Source organism: Anolis carolinensis, chromosome 3 (genome assembly GCF_035594765.1).
Source record: "Anolis carolinensis isolate JA03-04 chromosome 3, rAnoCar3.1.pri, whole genome shotgun sequence".
In the NCBI taxonomy this organism is placed as follows: Eukaryota; Metazoa; Chordata; class Lepidosauria; order Squamata; family Dactyloidae; genus Anolis; species Anolis carolinensis.
Genome location: NC_085843.1, coordinates 159,872,816 through 159,888,504, shown reverse-complemented (window position 1 = coordinate 159,888,504; position 15,689 = coordinate 159,872,816). Strand labels below are relative to the sequence as shown.

At 42.5% G+C, this 15,689-nt stretch overlaps 1 protein-coding gene across 9 annotated transcripts in view; it reads right to left on the bottom strand.

The window, feature by feature from the left end:
* Positions 1–15,689, bottom strand: part of hspa12a (heat shock protein family A (Hsp70) member 12A) — an 83,198-nt gene that overhangs the window by 26,072 nt on the left and 41,437 nt on the right. For all 9 annotated transcript variants that reach the window (XM_008114816.3, XM_062975665.1, XM_062975666.1 and 6 more), the window contains one exon: positions 13,257–13,373. In XM_008114816.3, the coding sequence (XP_008113023.1) occupies positions 13,257–13,373 (117 nt within the window). The remainder of the gene's footprint in view (positions 1–13,256; positions 13,374–15,689) is intronic.

Below are 15,689 nucleotides of genomic sequence, written 5' to 3'. Positions count from 1 at the left end.
GGAAGCAAATTCATCATATAATAATTGCTTAACCATGAGTCTTAAAATGCTGCCCACCATATGAACTTGGCCACTTTTTTAACTGATCAAAAACCATAGAAAACTGCATGTTTTTAATTCTGATGAAGGGAAAGGCTCTGCCAAGCAAACTAGATGGAAAAGATAGATAAAAGGAAAATCTGAACACGGACAACGGCATTTACAGTTATAGTATTTTGGTTGACAAAATAAATCATTTGAAGAAGTTTCTCATTAATAATATCAGTGGATTTAGATTTGGAATGTTTTAATAAAGTGATTGAGACATTTCTCATATCAACACAAATTCTCTTTTCCACTGAAACATGTGACTTTAGTTAAATGTGACTGTAAAAGATAAAGGTTTTCCCCTGACATTAAGTCTAGTCATGTCAGATTCCGGAGGTTGGTGCTCATCTCCATTTCTAAGCTGAAGAGCTGACATTGTCCATAGACATCTCCTAGGTCATGTGGCCAGCATGACTGCATGGAGCGCTGTTACCTTTCTGCAGAAGCGGTACCTATTGATCTACTCACATTTGCATATTTTCGAACTGCTGGGTTGTCAGAAGCTGGGGCTAATAGCAGGAGCTCACTCCGCTCCCCTTACGGTCAACAAGTTCAGCAGCTCAGCAGTTCAATCCGCTGCGCCACCAAGGGCTGCAAAATGTGACTGTAGTTTCTTGCGAACCCTAATTGCTGTAAACATGCACACAGGTTGGCCCATAGTACAATTACATGTTTTATTTTATTCTGCAAAGTTCAGGTTTGTCAATCAAACAAATAGAGCTTTCATAGGGAGTATCAATATTTGATTTTTATAAGCCATTCTCTTTCTGAGGTCATATTTTCACAAGAATGCTCTAAAATATTTATGGGTATTTACTAGGCACAATAGTGCCTCCATCTCTGCTTAAATACCTAAGCTGTTATCTTTTAGCTGTGCCACACACACAAATGTGAGAGCGGAGTCAGTATTCCATTAGCCTGGCAGATTTGTCTATTTGTGCAAACCGAACTGCAGCAATTAGTAGGTGTAAATTGAAATTTGTTAGCACATATTTCTAGTGCCATGCATTTTAACACCATGAGCAATTAAGCTCCCTTAATTAATTATGCCTCCAAAATGTTGCAATCCTGTACTACATTATAGCTTCATAAGAGACATTAGTGCTTCACAGAAAGAAACCCCAGAAGTGAAAGTGTCACTCATGAGAGCTACATCCAGAAAAACTGGCAGTAATTACACCGATCATTTGCTGACAACAACCTATCACTACTAACAAGTGACAATTAAGTGGATTTCCCCATTTCCCCTAATGCTGCTAATGTGGTCTAATTCCCACTGCTTTTGATATTCTGCTGGCATTTTTTTTTAAAAGAGGTACTGCAGTGAGGGACTATAGCTTTAAAATATGCCTTGCCTTTGTTTCAGTCTTTCTATGGCAGGAATTAGCAACAAACTAAAAGCAACCATATAGGGCCCTCATAGTTGAAAAGGCAAAATAAACTGTCTTTCTCCTCTGGGTCTCTTACAATTGGTCTTGTGACTGAGTTCCTTGTTCTGATTTCAGTAGGTGCTTAATAGGAAAGACGGCAGGATGCTTTGGCATCCACAAGACAGAGACATGGTTTACTTTGCCTTTAACAATGGTGAAAATCCTGATCTACACATTTGATTTTTTTTATATATTTGCCATCCACTAGTGTTGTGCTTTTGAATGGAATTGCTGTTTGTTTTGTGTAGTTTCATTCATGTCATCTCATTTTTGTATTTGGTTTCTGCTAACGAAAATGGGCTGCTTATACGACACAAATTTTCATCTGGTTAATGAAAAACACGAAATTTTTCATGCCATTGGCTATGATAAGGTCATTAATTGGTGCTCATGTTATTTGCTGCAGTATTCTAATCTGTTGTTCCTTGCCTCAACCCATAAGGATAGGCAGGTAAGAAGTCCCTCCTTCTTCCTATGAATGCCACCAGAAAGACTGCATGAAAACAGTGCCGATTTGAAAATGAGAGCTAAATCTGCAAATTAAAAAAGTATGTATTTATACTGATGCAAGAAATTGGAAACACGGGCCATAATTTAACATTGTACTTCTGGATTCCACTACTTTTGCTAGCAGAATCAGTATTTCTCCATGCCTCCCTCTGCAGTTCTCTTTGGCACTAAAACTGCTCTGCAGGATTCCTCAGACTTTCAGAACAGCTTTTTAGGGTGTACAAGATGGGAGGTGCAAAAAGAAAGAATGATTATCCTCACACCTTAATTCAGTAACTGGAAAAAGCAGTTTCCATCAGAGGCATACTGCTGTATGCTGAACTCAGAATACCTACTCTGTTTTCCCCAAAAGAAGACCTATCCCGAAGATAAGACCTATCATGATTTTTCAGCATTTCTGACGATGCTTGAAATCTAAGCCCTATTTCAAAAATAAACCCTAGATATACAAGGGTTATCCAGAAAGTAGATTACGTTTTGGAGTTAAAAATGAACAAAGTATAGGAGAAAGCATTTACCATATGCATGAGCTTGGCAACTCCTTCCCCACAAAACTCTGTCGCTTGGTCACCCCTTCTCACAGCTGCGATCCAGGATGAGCATGGGGGAAAGTTGAGTGCAGGGATTTTGCACAGTGGATGAGGAAACAACTCCCACCCAGAAGACTCCAGAACTTCACGTGTACAACCCACCGTGTGGGGCCAGGCATCCCCATGAAACAGCAAAATCCCCGTGCCCAACTTTCCCCCAAGCTCATCCTGGATCGCAGCTGCAGGAAGGGGTGACCGGCTGATTGAGGATGCAAGTGGCAGAGTTTTGTGGGGAAAGAGTTGCCAAGCTCATTCATCGTTATGATAAGTGCCTAGATTTGAATGGCAACTATGTTGAGAAGTCGTATTTGGGTGTGGCTTTCAACTGTATATGGTATTTTTTTTCTCCTATACTTTGTTCATTTTCAATTCCAAAACATAATCTACTTTCTGGATAACCCTCGTAGTTCATTTAAAAAGTCAATGTGGAAAAATAAGACTGCTCCTGAAAACAAGCCCTAATGAATCTTTTGGAGCAAAAATTAATATAAGACCCTGTCTTATTTTGGAGAAAACAGGGTAGTAGAAGAGGTACAGAATTCCCCTTGCTCTTGTCATGGAATGTGCAGTGCTTTTATTGAAGCAGCAAGATATTATGGATGAGGGTAGCTGGACAGAAGAAATTTAAGAAAAGGCAAATCTAAAGAACCATCTTATTTAGTAGGGCTGTCCCACCACAAGGTTTCAGGCAGCAGAATGGCAGAAAGCGGTTAGATATTCAGATTTGTTATACAGTAATTGTGCTTTTACTGTCACGACTATGAAATCTGATGCTTTATGTACCACAATACTTTGACTGGCTTTGGATATTCTATAGCTTGCCTTGGGCAATAATATCATGCCATCTGCTGCTCTGTCTCAGGCAGTAAAATGTCTTCAGCCAGGCCCTGCTATTTACTGAAACAATAGAGTCTAAGAATAAAAGAAATGTAACCATAAAGAAGATTGGAAAAACAACTAACACATTTAAAAGCATTTCTAAACAAATAAACACTAAATTCATACTAAAACAACAACCCAGACTAATGGCTAAAGGCCTGGCAATGATATACATACAGAGTGGTTCTCACTAAATATAGCTTCAGTTATACAAATAGAACTTCAGTTATTTTAGGAAATGACATCCTCTATGCTGTCTCTTATTGTTTTGCATTTCCTGTCCTATATACGCTAAAGGGTACAAGCAACATCAAACAAGAGAATGAAAGGAGAAAAACAAACGTTTCAGCATTTTTCCTTTTCAACAGTAACACTCAAATGACGGGCTTGTGAAAATGCAACAAATGTTCAGATTTAAGCGATATTTTTATAATTTTTGCGATTTTGTTGACAAGGCCCCCACCTTGGCCACTTTCCGGAAAGACCTGACAACTTGGTTATTTCAATGTGCCTTTGACTAATCTGGTCACATCTTGACTGAGTCCTTCTACCTTCACTTTATACCCAGCCTCTGCACTTTATTACTGACCCATCTTACCAGTGGTCTTGCAATATATTGCACATATATCACTATTACCTTGCCTCCAATTCTGAACACACCCATTGCACTCGGCTATTTGTTATTGGATGTTGTTGAGTTTATGTTTTTATGATATTTTATGTTTTAATGTATTAATTCATTGCAATTGAAATGCATTTTGTGTTGATGTATTCTGCCACTTGGGGGTGCCCAGCCCCACACAGCGGATCACACACTGTTGGGGCGCAAGTGGCAGAATTTGGTGGGAAAGGATTTGCAAAGCTCATTCATTGCTATGATAAGTGCCTAGATTTGAATGGCAACTATGTTGAGAAGTGGTATTTGGGTGTGGCTTTCAACTGCATATGGTAAATGTTTTCTCCTATACTTTGTTCATTTTTAATTCCAAAACGTAACCTACTTTGTGGATAACCCTCGTAGAATCAATGGGGAGGGGGGGAGCTGCACGTTCTATGTGCGCACCACGCTTCCCCCCATGTGATTGCACTCACCTGGATCCAGGAGATGCAAGGCATGGGGTGCAGGATTCCCTATGCCCCACTTTGAAGCAGAGTGACACCAGCGGTCATGTGACGAAGTCGTAATAGAAACACAGCCATCTTAATATGCTTCTTCCAGTCAATAAAGGACTCTCTGTCCTTTGGAAAAGAACTGTCTTAACATGCTTCTCTCTGGCCCCTTCTAGACTGCCCTATAAAATCCATCTTATCTGCATTGAACTGGATTATATGGCAGTGTAGACTCATATAATTCAGTTAAAAGTAGATAATGTGGAGTATCTGATTTGATAATCTGGATTACATGGCAATGTAGAAGGGGCCTCTGCCCAGGAAGGGCTCACTGTCCCACAGCTGAGAGGGGTGCAACTAACTTAGCATGCTTCTCTCCTTCAAGAAAGGAATAATAGGGTATATTCACTGGTTGTTGTTAATTGCTGATTTGACTCATGGCAAACCCATTAAACCCTATCTTCAACAGATCTGGCAGGAGTGTCCCTGCCTGAGTGTATCCATCTGAAAAGTGATCTTTCTTTTCCTACAGCTTTCCACTTTATCAAGCATGTTCATCTTTTCTAGTGATAATCTTTTTCTAGAGTATGTCCAATGTACGACAGCCTCAGCCTAGACATCTTGGATTCTAGGAAGAGTTTAGGCCAAAGCTGCTTTAGGATCCATTTATTTGCCTTTTTAGCAGTCCATGGTATCTGCAGATCCCTTTTCCAGTATCACTTCTCAAATGAGTTTACTTTCTTCCCAGAGGCGGTCCACCGGCAAGGCCACTTAAGCAGCCGCTGGTGGCGCAATCATTCCGGGGGTGCAGTGAGGCCCCCGGGAAGATGGCGTCACCCCCGCCTCTTTCTTTGGGTCTTGCGGGCCTTCTTCAGGCCTTGCGGGCCTTCTTCGGGCTGCCTGGCCCACCGGAGGGGCCGACGCGGGCTCTAGAAGACCTGCCTGGCCCACTGGAAGGGCCAACGCGGGCTCCGGAGTGCCCGACGCAGGCTCCGGAAGGCCCAGTGCAGGTTCCGGAAGCCCGCGTCGGCCCTTCCGGTGGGCGGGGTGGGCCTTCTAGAAGCCATCGTTGGAAGCAAGGCAAGTGGGGTTTATTTGTCTGTGGAATAATGTCCAGGGTGGGAGAAAGAGCTCTTGTCTGTTGGGAGGCAGATGTGGATGTTGTAATTAATCACCTTGATTAGCATTTAATGGCCCTGTTGCTTCAAGGCCTGGCTTCCTCTTGCCTGGGAGAATCTTTTTTTGGGAGGTGTTAACTGTCCCTGATTGATTCCTGTCTGGATTTCCGCTGAGTGTTGTTCTTTATTTAGGCTTTTCCTTAATCCCTCCTTATTATCCAACATTTTCACTTATCCAATGCTTTTATTTTTGGTCTTCGGGGGGGGGGGGCAACATTTCTGTTCACCTATACTTGAAAATTACCTTGGACCTGCTCTGTTTCTTCCAATCAGCATTTTTCACTACCCAGCTGTCATGACCATATATAGAAAAAGGGAATATACTAGCATGCACCATTATAACCATTTTCCTACTTTGAGTCCTTCTTGTGAAATTCTGGGATTTGCTGAGTTAGAATGCTCTGCAGTGCACCCCTGAAATTTGGTAGATAATTTCCTCGCCAAACTATAAATCCCAGGATTCCACAATACAGGGCCACAGGAGTTAAAGTGGTATAAAGAGGCTATAACAGCCTAATTACATACACCCATAGTTACATCTGAATAGGGCCTGAATATGAAGGTGAGACAGAAAAAGCAAGCTAAATATAATTCAAGAGCTGATCAGCCAGCTAATATCTGTAAAAGATTTTCATCGGATTTATGATCCTGACTATACCTAACTAGCCCAATGAACCTCACCCTAGCATTGCTTCAGAAAATACGCATTTGACGCCCCAGCCCCCTCTATAATATTATGATTTTCAATTACATGTGGCTGAAATTCCAGTCAGTGCACATGCTGTGGTTGAAGAATTTGCAGTGAAATGTGAGCTGAAAGAATGTCTTTTAAAGAAGAGAATGCTTTCCAAAGAAGTGAAGCCCTCCAAGCTAGAATCCAGTGTTATGGCTATAATCATATATGATCATATATGCAATTTACATCCCTCTCAACACAATGGCACTTATTTCTAAGTAAATATACAGAAGATTGCAGTGTTATTCCTTTTGTACCACATCTGGATATTAGTTTAAGAAAGAGGCAAGTTCAGAGATACCAAAGCAACTCCTAGCAGAATTCTTTCAAAAACCTGGTTCTTTTAAAAAGAAAAAAAACCTGACACACAACAAGTGATTAGTACAGAATTCAGCAATAATGAGACCAATTGCTATATATTTGCAGTGTTTTAATTACAACAATTCCTTGAGGGTTTTGAGAATGCCAAAAGTCAAATGAAAAGAATCATAATAGGATTCCCTCCACACAGAATGGAACATCTTTTCTTGAGAAATGTTCTGGATATCCCTCATAGCAAATAAATATATCTAGTTACAAACTATCACAATATTTCTACTAAATGTACAGAAGGAAATATAATCTGCCTTATTTTAAGAAAGATTATTATTGTTGACATGTCAAATCGTTGTCTTCAGATATTGTGAAAGACTCTTCGCCTGCTTCCATTCCAACTTCTTTCACTGCCGCTAAAGACATTTCTTTTGCTAATAAAGAGCCTCAGATTAAGTGTGCTTAATCTAACAAATGTTATGAGTAGAATTCATAGCATTATAATTATATTTTTATGGGTCCATTGGAGCTCAAGTGTATACTTGCCAGCAAGGAACTGATATTACTGGAATTCTATTTAATAACCCACCTTTTTTCTTGTTTTGATGCTATCGCCTGACCATTTTGTCTCTAGTTTTCTTTCCTCTTCAAGAGGTATAGAAGGTAATTTATAAGTAAACACAATGAAACTATCCCAAGTAACAACTACTAGAATTGGGTACTATTACTTCCCTAAGATTTCTTTGGGCTGATTAGAGGTTCTCAACTAAAAGCTTCACTTTTCCATCACTAATTAACTATCAGGTCAAGAAACACACAATCACAAACCAAAAAAACTAACGAACAAAAACCACAAATACAAGCAGTATTCAACAATACTCCATTGTGTCACAGATGAAAAAAAATGTTTGAATATCATTTCTCTAATTGTTCTTGAGACTATTCTTTTCCATTCCACAGGAACACATGCACACGAACAGCAAGCAAGCGACAACAAAGATAACACACAAGTCTCTAATGTTTCAGCTTTACCTACAACTGTGTCCTTCCATGAGAAGCTTTAAGTGATTTGCTTCAGTCACTAGCATTAGTAATCCCACAATACAGACTGTTGAGAAAAATGTTGCTCAACATTAGAGACAAGTACAAAATATTGGAAGGGATCTAAACAACATGTTAAGGGTTTATGAACATTTAGAAGACATGCACTGCATAGTCCCTGCCAGAGGATAAGACATCTAAACATGGCAAACATACCAACAAATCAACAACAGTCTTCATTAGTCATTTCAGTAAAAAGAACACTAGGTCCAAGAACAGATTGTCATTTGAAATCGCTAAATACTAAGGAAGTTGGGATCAACAGGTGAGAGGGTTCACAAGTGCTTCTCCAAACTGAAGCAGAGTCTACCATATTGTCCTTGTTTCACACCACGTTTGTGTTACTTATACATCCTGAACAAGAATCCACATGGGGTGATGAGGCAATAAAATATGGTCCCATAATGAAAAACAAATGGGCTCAGACAATGATTTTTGTGCATGCAAAGCTTCCTAGTCTTTTCTAAAAAGTGAAAACACATTCAGCTCTGCACATTTGTGGGTTTTCCTTTTGCAGATCTGATTATTATAGATGTTATTAAAAGGTCCTCTCTAGAAATTTCTAGGTCCTCCAGTGAGATTTTTATGTTCAACTTTGGGGGAAGTTGATCATCCAGTTGTGCTGGATGAACTAGGAAGTGGTTCTCAACCTGGGGTCCCCAGATGTTTTTGGCCTACAACTCCCAGAAATCCCAGCCAGTTTACCAGTTGTTGTGTGTTTTCCGGGCTGTATGGCCATGTTCCGGAAGTATTCTCTCCTGATGCACACTCTGAGGATGCCTGCCATAGTTGTGGGTGAAACGTCAGGAGAGAATACTTCTGGAACATGGCCATACTGCCCAGAAAACACACAACAACCCTGTGATCCTGGCCATGAAAGCCTTCGACAACACAGTTTACCAGTTAGGATTTCTAGGAATTCAAGGTCAAAATGGACCCCAGGTTGAGAACTACTAACCTAGAGATTCCTAGAGATTTTTTTAAGTGACCTTTTTATTTATTGTTTTTCACTTTCTTGGGGGTTATATGTAAGCAGTGGGCTGACTATATACATGAAGCAAATATTCTCCTGTCATAGAAAATTATAGGTACATGAAATATTTTGTGCATAAACTGTCAAGTTTACTTCCTGGTCTCTATTTGGATTGCCTGGAACAAATAATTTTCTTATTCTCCAAAAACAAATACATTATTTTCAAGTAGGAGCTACAATTACACATCATTAACTATGGAATTTTCATGTGAACAGGGCTCAACCTATTCACACACATACTGGTTCAGTGCAATTGACTCATGTTGCTAATCATATGCCTAAAAAGACAATATGGGAGATTTTTTTTTCATATCAGGAGCAACTTGAGAAACTGCAAGTCACTTCTGGTGTGAGATAATTGGCCATCTGCGAGGAGGTTGCTCAGGAGACGCCCAGATGTTTGATGTGTTACCATCTGTGGGAGGCTTCTCTCATGTCCCTGCATGGGGAGCTAGAGTTGATAAAGAAGGGAGCTCACCCTGCTCCCCGGATTCGAACCACTGACCTTTCAGTCTACAGTCCTGCTGGCATAAGGGTTTAACCCATTGCTCCACTGGGAACTCCAATATGGGAGATAACTTACCTGAATAAAGTTTACAGCCTACACAATTCTTCCTTAAATCCTCCTTTCTATATAATAAGTTACATTTTCAGCCAGGTCCAAACTAAAGTTTGCAAGGCAAGGCTGTGACAGCCTTTGGATGGCATGGAGGGGGGGGGGGGTTGTAGTCATATATCTGAATGCTCATTGAATAGGTCATTTCTTAAAAGGTTTTGATAATCTATTAACGAGCCTCAGGCATCCTGCCCTGCTCCCATGGTACCCACATTGACATGGAGGAGTGAAGCAAAGAAGCCAAACACACAGAGCTGGCAAAGGGCATTTTGCTTCTTGAAGTAGAGGACAAACTAGTACCCACTCCTAGGACCTCATCACATTAATCTTCAGCCCCGTTCTACAACGATTACCGGATGGAGCCAGGATGGAGCCCATCACATGACGTGAAGCTCCATCCGGGCTCCATGCTACAAGCATAGTAGGATAGAGCCCTGAGAACATTGGATGCTTCCCTTGTCCTCATCCAGTAAGCTGGGGAAAGTGTGGGAGGAAGCCAGGCAGCAACACTCTCCCCATGGGATGGCGATACAGTAAAACCCCGCTAAATCGAGCCCCACTCGTCCGAGCATCCGTGTAGACTGAACCAAATTCCTCCCCCCTCCCCTCACTCACCCCGCCAGACCCCGTTGCTGCCTCAACCCAGCAGGGTGAGTGAGTGAGCAAGGGACAGAGGGTAGGCTTGCTCTCTTACTCCTTCGCCAGGCCGGGTGCCAGTGCTGCCGGCCCCAGCGTGGCGAAGGAGCCGAGGCATGGGTGGGCGGGTGAAGGAGGAGGGCCCCAAAAGTCCTCCTTGCTCACCCGCTCGCTGGCTGGCTCCTCCGCCATGCTGGGAGCCAGTGTTGCCAGCCCCAGCATGGCGAGGGAGCCGAGGCACGGGCGGCTGGGTGAAGAAGGAGGGCTCCAAAAGTCCTCCTCGCTCACCCACTCTCTGGCTGGCTCCTCCGCCATGCTGGGTGCCAGTGCTGCCAGCCCCAGCATGGCGAGGGAGCTGAGGCATGGGCGGGTGGGTGAAGGAGAAGGGCCCCAAAAGTCCTCCTCACTCACCCACTCTCTGGCTGTCTCCTCCGCCATGCTGGGTGCCGGTGCTGCCAGCCCCAGCATGGTGAGGGAGCCGAGGCATGGGCGGACAGGTGAAGGAGGAGGGCCCCAAAGTTCCTCCTTGCTCACTCGCTGGCTGGCTGGCTAGGTGCCCCGTGCTGGGAGAGTTTTCATCTCCGTTCAGCGGGTGCTTGGACTCAGGGAAGTGCGAAGCCTGACGCTTCCCACTTCCCTGGGTCCAAGTGCCCACCAAAGGGGGAGGAAACTTTCCCCCTGGGCCTGGTAATTCGAGTTATTTGGGTAAACCGAGCTGAGGTCCGCCCATTTAACTCGAATTACAGAGGTTCTACTGTACAGGACACGGGGCGATGGCTTTTCCCTGCTGCCCTACTTTCCCCAGCTTGAAGATCTCTGTCTGACTAAGTCCTTAGTTCCTTTCCAGAAGCTGACTAGTTGGTACTTAAATCTAATTTATCTGAGGAAGCAGCCCAAAAAGATTCTGTGACATATACAGCTCCATGTTCCAACAGAGGAGAATGGCAAGAAAACTCATTAAGAATATTCCCAAGCATCTATCTATGCATAAGGTGGTTGTTTCACTCTGCTTAATGGCAGGACCAGATCTGCCTGCACATATATGTCTCTACATGTAGATAGGCTTTCCTACATTGTGGAAGCCTGACCACAGAGCAGCACAGAAGCCTAATTCATCTATGAAAACTCATGCTGTGAACTTTGCTCTGTTAGTCTCTGATGTGCTACAAGATCCTCTTGCATATTACAGTAGAGTCTCACTTATCCAACACTCTGGATTATCCAACGCATTTTTGTAGTCAATGTTTTCAATACATTGTGATATTTTGGTGCTAAATTCGTAAATACAGTAATTACTACATGGCATTACTGCGTATTGAACTACTTTTTCTGTCAGATTTGTTGTTAATTAAACATGATGTTTTGGTGCTTAATTTGTAAAATCATAACCTAATTTGATGTGTAATAAACTTTTCCTTAATCCCTCCTTATTATCCAACATATTCACTTATCCAACGTTCTGCCGGCCTGTTTATGTTGGATAAGTGAGACTCTACTGTAATATTCCAGAACAACACTGCTATGTCTTTGAATTCTAGGGAGATAGCCTTTGCTACTTGAAAGGTTAACATGAGTAGAACAACTGTGCCATTTGTAGGAGAGGAGGTGCAACACCTTTCTAGATATTTGACTACATAATTTTTGTTTTCGGTTGCAGAATTAATTTTGCTTTCTGCAGAAATATAGCCACCTCTACATATTTTGTTAGTCATTCTGTTCACTAGTCATTGGGTAGGTAGGTTAAAGGTTTTCCCCTGACATGAAGTCTAGTTGTGTCCGACTTTGAGGGTTGGTGCTCATCTCCATTTCTAAGCCGAAAAGCCAGCGTTGTCCATAGACATCTCCAAGGTCATGTGGCCAACATGACTGCATGGAGCACCGTTACTTTTCCACCAGAGCAATACCTATTGATCTACTCACATTTTACATGCTTTCGAAATGCTAGGTTGGTAGAAGCTGGGACTAACAGTGGGGGCTCACCCCACTTCCCAGATTAGAACCACCGACCTTTAAAGCAGATATTGTGGGATTTTCTCCCTTGATATTCTGGGTTATATGATTGCGTGGAAGGACCCTGTGGATTAAGGGCCCTTTCTTAATCCCAGGAAGAGCCCTGGGATTAAGGGCTCTTCCAGGCAGGCCCTTAATCCCAGGATCTGATCCCAGGTTTTCTGTTTATCCCAGTTTATCTGGCAGTGCAGACTCATACAATCCAGTTCAAAGCAGAAAACCTGGGATCAGATCCTAGGATATAAGGCCTGTCTAAAAGGGGCCCAAGATGCTCTGTCATTGATACATTATGCCGTGTTCCAAACAGACTCTTACTAAGTGACCCTTGGTTTATATCCCAATAATTAGGGTAAATAACTTAAGACAGACCCCTAGTTTGGATGCCTTGAAAGGACAGGACCTTAATTAATGCTCAGGGGATTCGGCTTCACTGTGTTTAGAAGTGGTAGCTTCCAGTGTTACCAGGCTGATATTTTCTAGGAGTCAATCAAAATACAGTGTGCAGCCTTTCCGTCTCTTCCTCTTCGTTTTATTTTTCTTGCAGAGAAAAAACAGGGGAGTGACAGGTAAAATAGAGACTACAGAAAAGAGTGTTATTTGTACCCTTCTCCCTCAGAGTATATGGTATGGCCAGGTTAGGATAGAAACATTCACTTTTTAATTCCTGTGTGACTCTGCAACTCAAACAGATATCTGATTTGGTTTGCCAGAACAGAGTGTTTTCAAGAAATAATGTATTGCCTTCCCTAATATGAATTTCTAATGAGCTGCTACTCTAACAATAAAACTATTACATTAATATTCCGGTCAATAGAAAATGACTGCACCTAGCTATTTGCATAGACGATTATGATCTACAACATGCAATGCTTTTTAAGCAACTGAAGTATCTGCAAAATCAAAGGACAGTGGGACAACAATGGCGGATTATAATCTTTGAGTGAATTTAATACTAATGGAGGTTTGCAAAGTTAAGAGTTTGTCAAACCTCCCACTCCTGCCATTTGGCTCCACAATAATGATCTTACCTTATATGCAGCGTGCCTCATAAACTGCTTTGCAGGTTGCTTCCAGATAGCTGGCACCGTGATGACCCATCGTATCTCAGAGTTATCAATTGGTTCTCCTCCCTGATCACTCAGCTCCTGGAGTCAATGAAAGCACAGTTTACAGTGAGGCCTAAAATTGATACCAGCTGTTTTGGGAAACTGGTGTGGCTTTCTTGAGGCTCCTGTGAAAATAATGTACGTATTTCATGCCTTTAATGTTATGTCTAGGTCACACTGTTTAAAGAACTGGCTGCTTGGGAAGAATGCACGAAATGTCAAAAGAAAGGTTCCAATTACACCTTGACATGAAGGACCAAGGAAAATGTGTAGTCAGGAAGGGCATGTTTTTCCCTGAAAGAGTTCAAAAGTTGGCAAACAAAAGGAAATATGTGGTGGATGTTTTCGCAGGAAAGGTGGCTGGACGGTCTAAATGAACTCCTTTAATTATGAATCTTGCTGGCAAATATCTGCTATTTAACTAACAAATATTAATACCACACTATGTTGCATTTTTTTATTTTAAATGACCACTAAATTGCACCTTTAATTTAATTTTAAAAGTATGGGTTCTTGTAATTCCTGTCTTTGCAGAAAACTGGAAATGTTGAAGTTTGCTTTTTGGGGATGGGGAGGCAGGGGATGCAGGGGTGGAGAGATCCTGGAAATGGCTTCATGACTGGATGCCTCCAGGCAGGCTCATAGCCAGGATTTTGATTCCGGAAAGGGGGGGCAGAGTCTGAGTGAGAGAGGATCTACCCTAGCAAACCTTTTGTATCATTATCCCAACACCCCCATGCATATGGGATATATTGAGCATGGTGATCAGATCATGATATGAATAAACATAACAGTTTAAATAATACCAGTAAGGCCTTCTCATGGACCACCCTGAGAATTTCAGGGGGGGGGGGGGGCTGAAGCCCCTCAATCTCCACCCCCCCCCCCCTCCGGCTACATGCCTGCCTCCAAGGCATCCCCTGACTGTCTTATCATAGAGTTTTCATGCTAAAAGACATTAAGAAGTGATTTACTGGTGCAGCCTTCAGCTTAGTATGAGCAAGAGTTAGCTAAAATGCTACTGCAGAGATCCACTGCTAGTGTCCCCTTCCACTACTGCAACTGATCAGAAGTCATTTGGTTGATTTAAATGATTCCTCAGCAACGATCTGTCTGACTTGGGAGAGCCTACCAGCATAGCCTTTTGTTAAGTAGGAGAATGAACCACACAACCATGGAAGATGCTGAACAGACTGTGCTCTGGCACCCCGAGATGCAAGGCCAACCTTAAGAAATGGGGCCACAAAGTGGAGTCCACAACATGTGAGTGTGGAGAAGAGCAAACCACAGAGCACTTAGTACAATGCAGCCTGAGTCCTGCCACATGCACAATGGAGGACTTTCTCACAATGACACCAGGTGCATTCCAAGTGGCCAGCTTCTGGTCAAAGGAAATCTAGTATAATGTCAAGTTTTTAACTTTGTGTTTTTTTAAAAATAAGTTATAACTGTACCCTCAATCTGCTTCTGACACGAGAAATAAATAAAACCAAAATGCTTGGTATTTTGGATTTTGAAACACCTGTAATTTCATTTAATAGATAATGAAATATCTTGGAGATGGGACCCAAGTCTAAACATGAATTCATTTACATTTCACATGCACCTTCTATACATAGCATGAAGGCAATTTTATACAATACTAGCTTGGGGACCCGGCGGTGTCCGGGTCATTTGAGAAACTTGTGTGCCAAGTTTAGTCCAGATCCGAAGTCGGCTGGGCTCAGTGCTGTCTGGATAAGGGTGAACTACAACTCCCAGAGCCAATTACCCCGATACCCTGCCTGTATGCATAGTTGGGTACGATGAGGCAGTGTGCCAAGTTTGGTCCAGATCCGTCATTGGCTGGGCTCAGTGCTGTCTGGATAAGGGTGAACTACAACTCCCAGAGTCAAATGCAGCTGAACTATAACTCCCTTTCCCCCCTGTTGTATTGGTTATGGGGGCTCTGTGTGGCAAGTTTGGTTGTGGTCCATCATCGGTGGGGTTCGAAGTGCTCATTCATTGCAGGTGAACTATAAATCCCAAATGTCCAGGCCAATTCCCCTCAAAACACCCCAGTATACAAATCTGGGCCTATCGGGTCTGCATGGCAAGTTTGGTCCAGAGCCATCGTTGTTTGGGTTCATAGCGTTCTGGGTGTAGGTGAACTACAACTCCTCTACACAGTCAGAGTCACAGGGCTCTGACTGGATGCAGGGTAAACTACAACTTCAATCCCCCAAACTCCTCCAGTACGTTTAGTTGCAGCTCAATTTTGCTGTTTGTTATACAGACAGATTGGAAAGGGAAGGGCAGGAGGCGGGGCCATGCAAATTTCACAGCAATGGAGAACCCTGGGATGCCCCCCTGTGG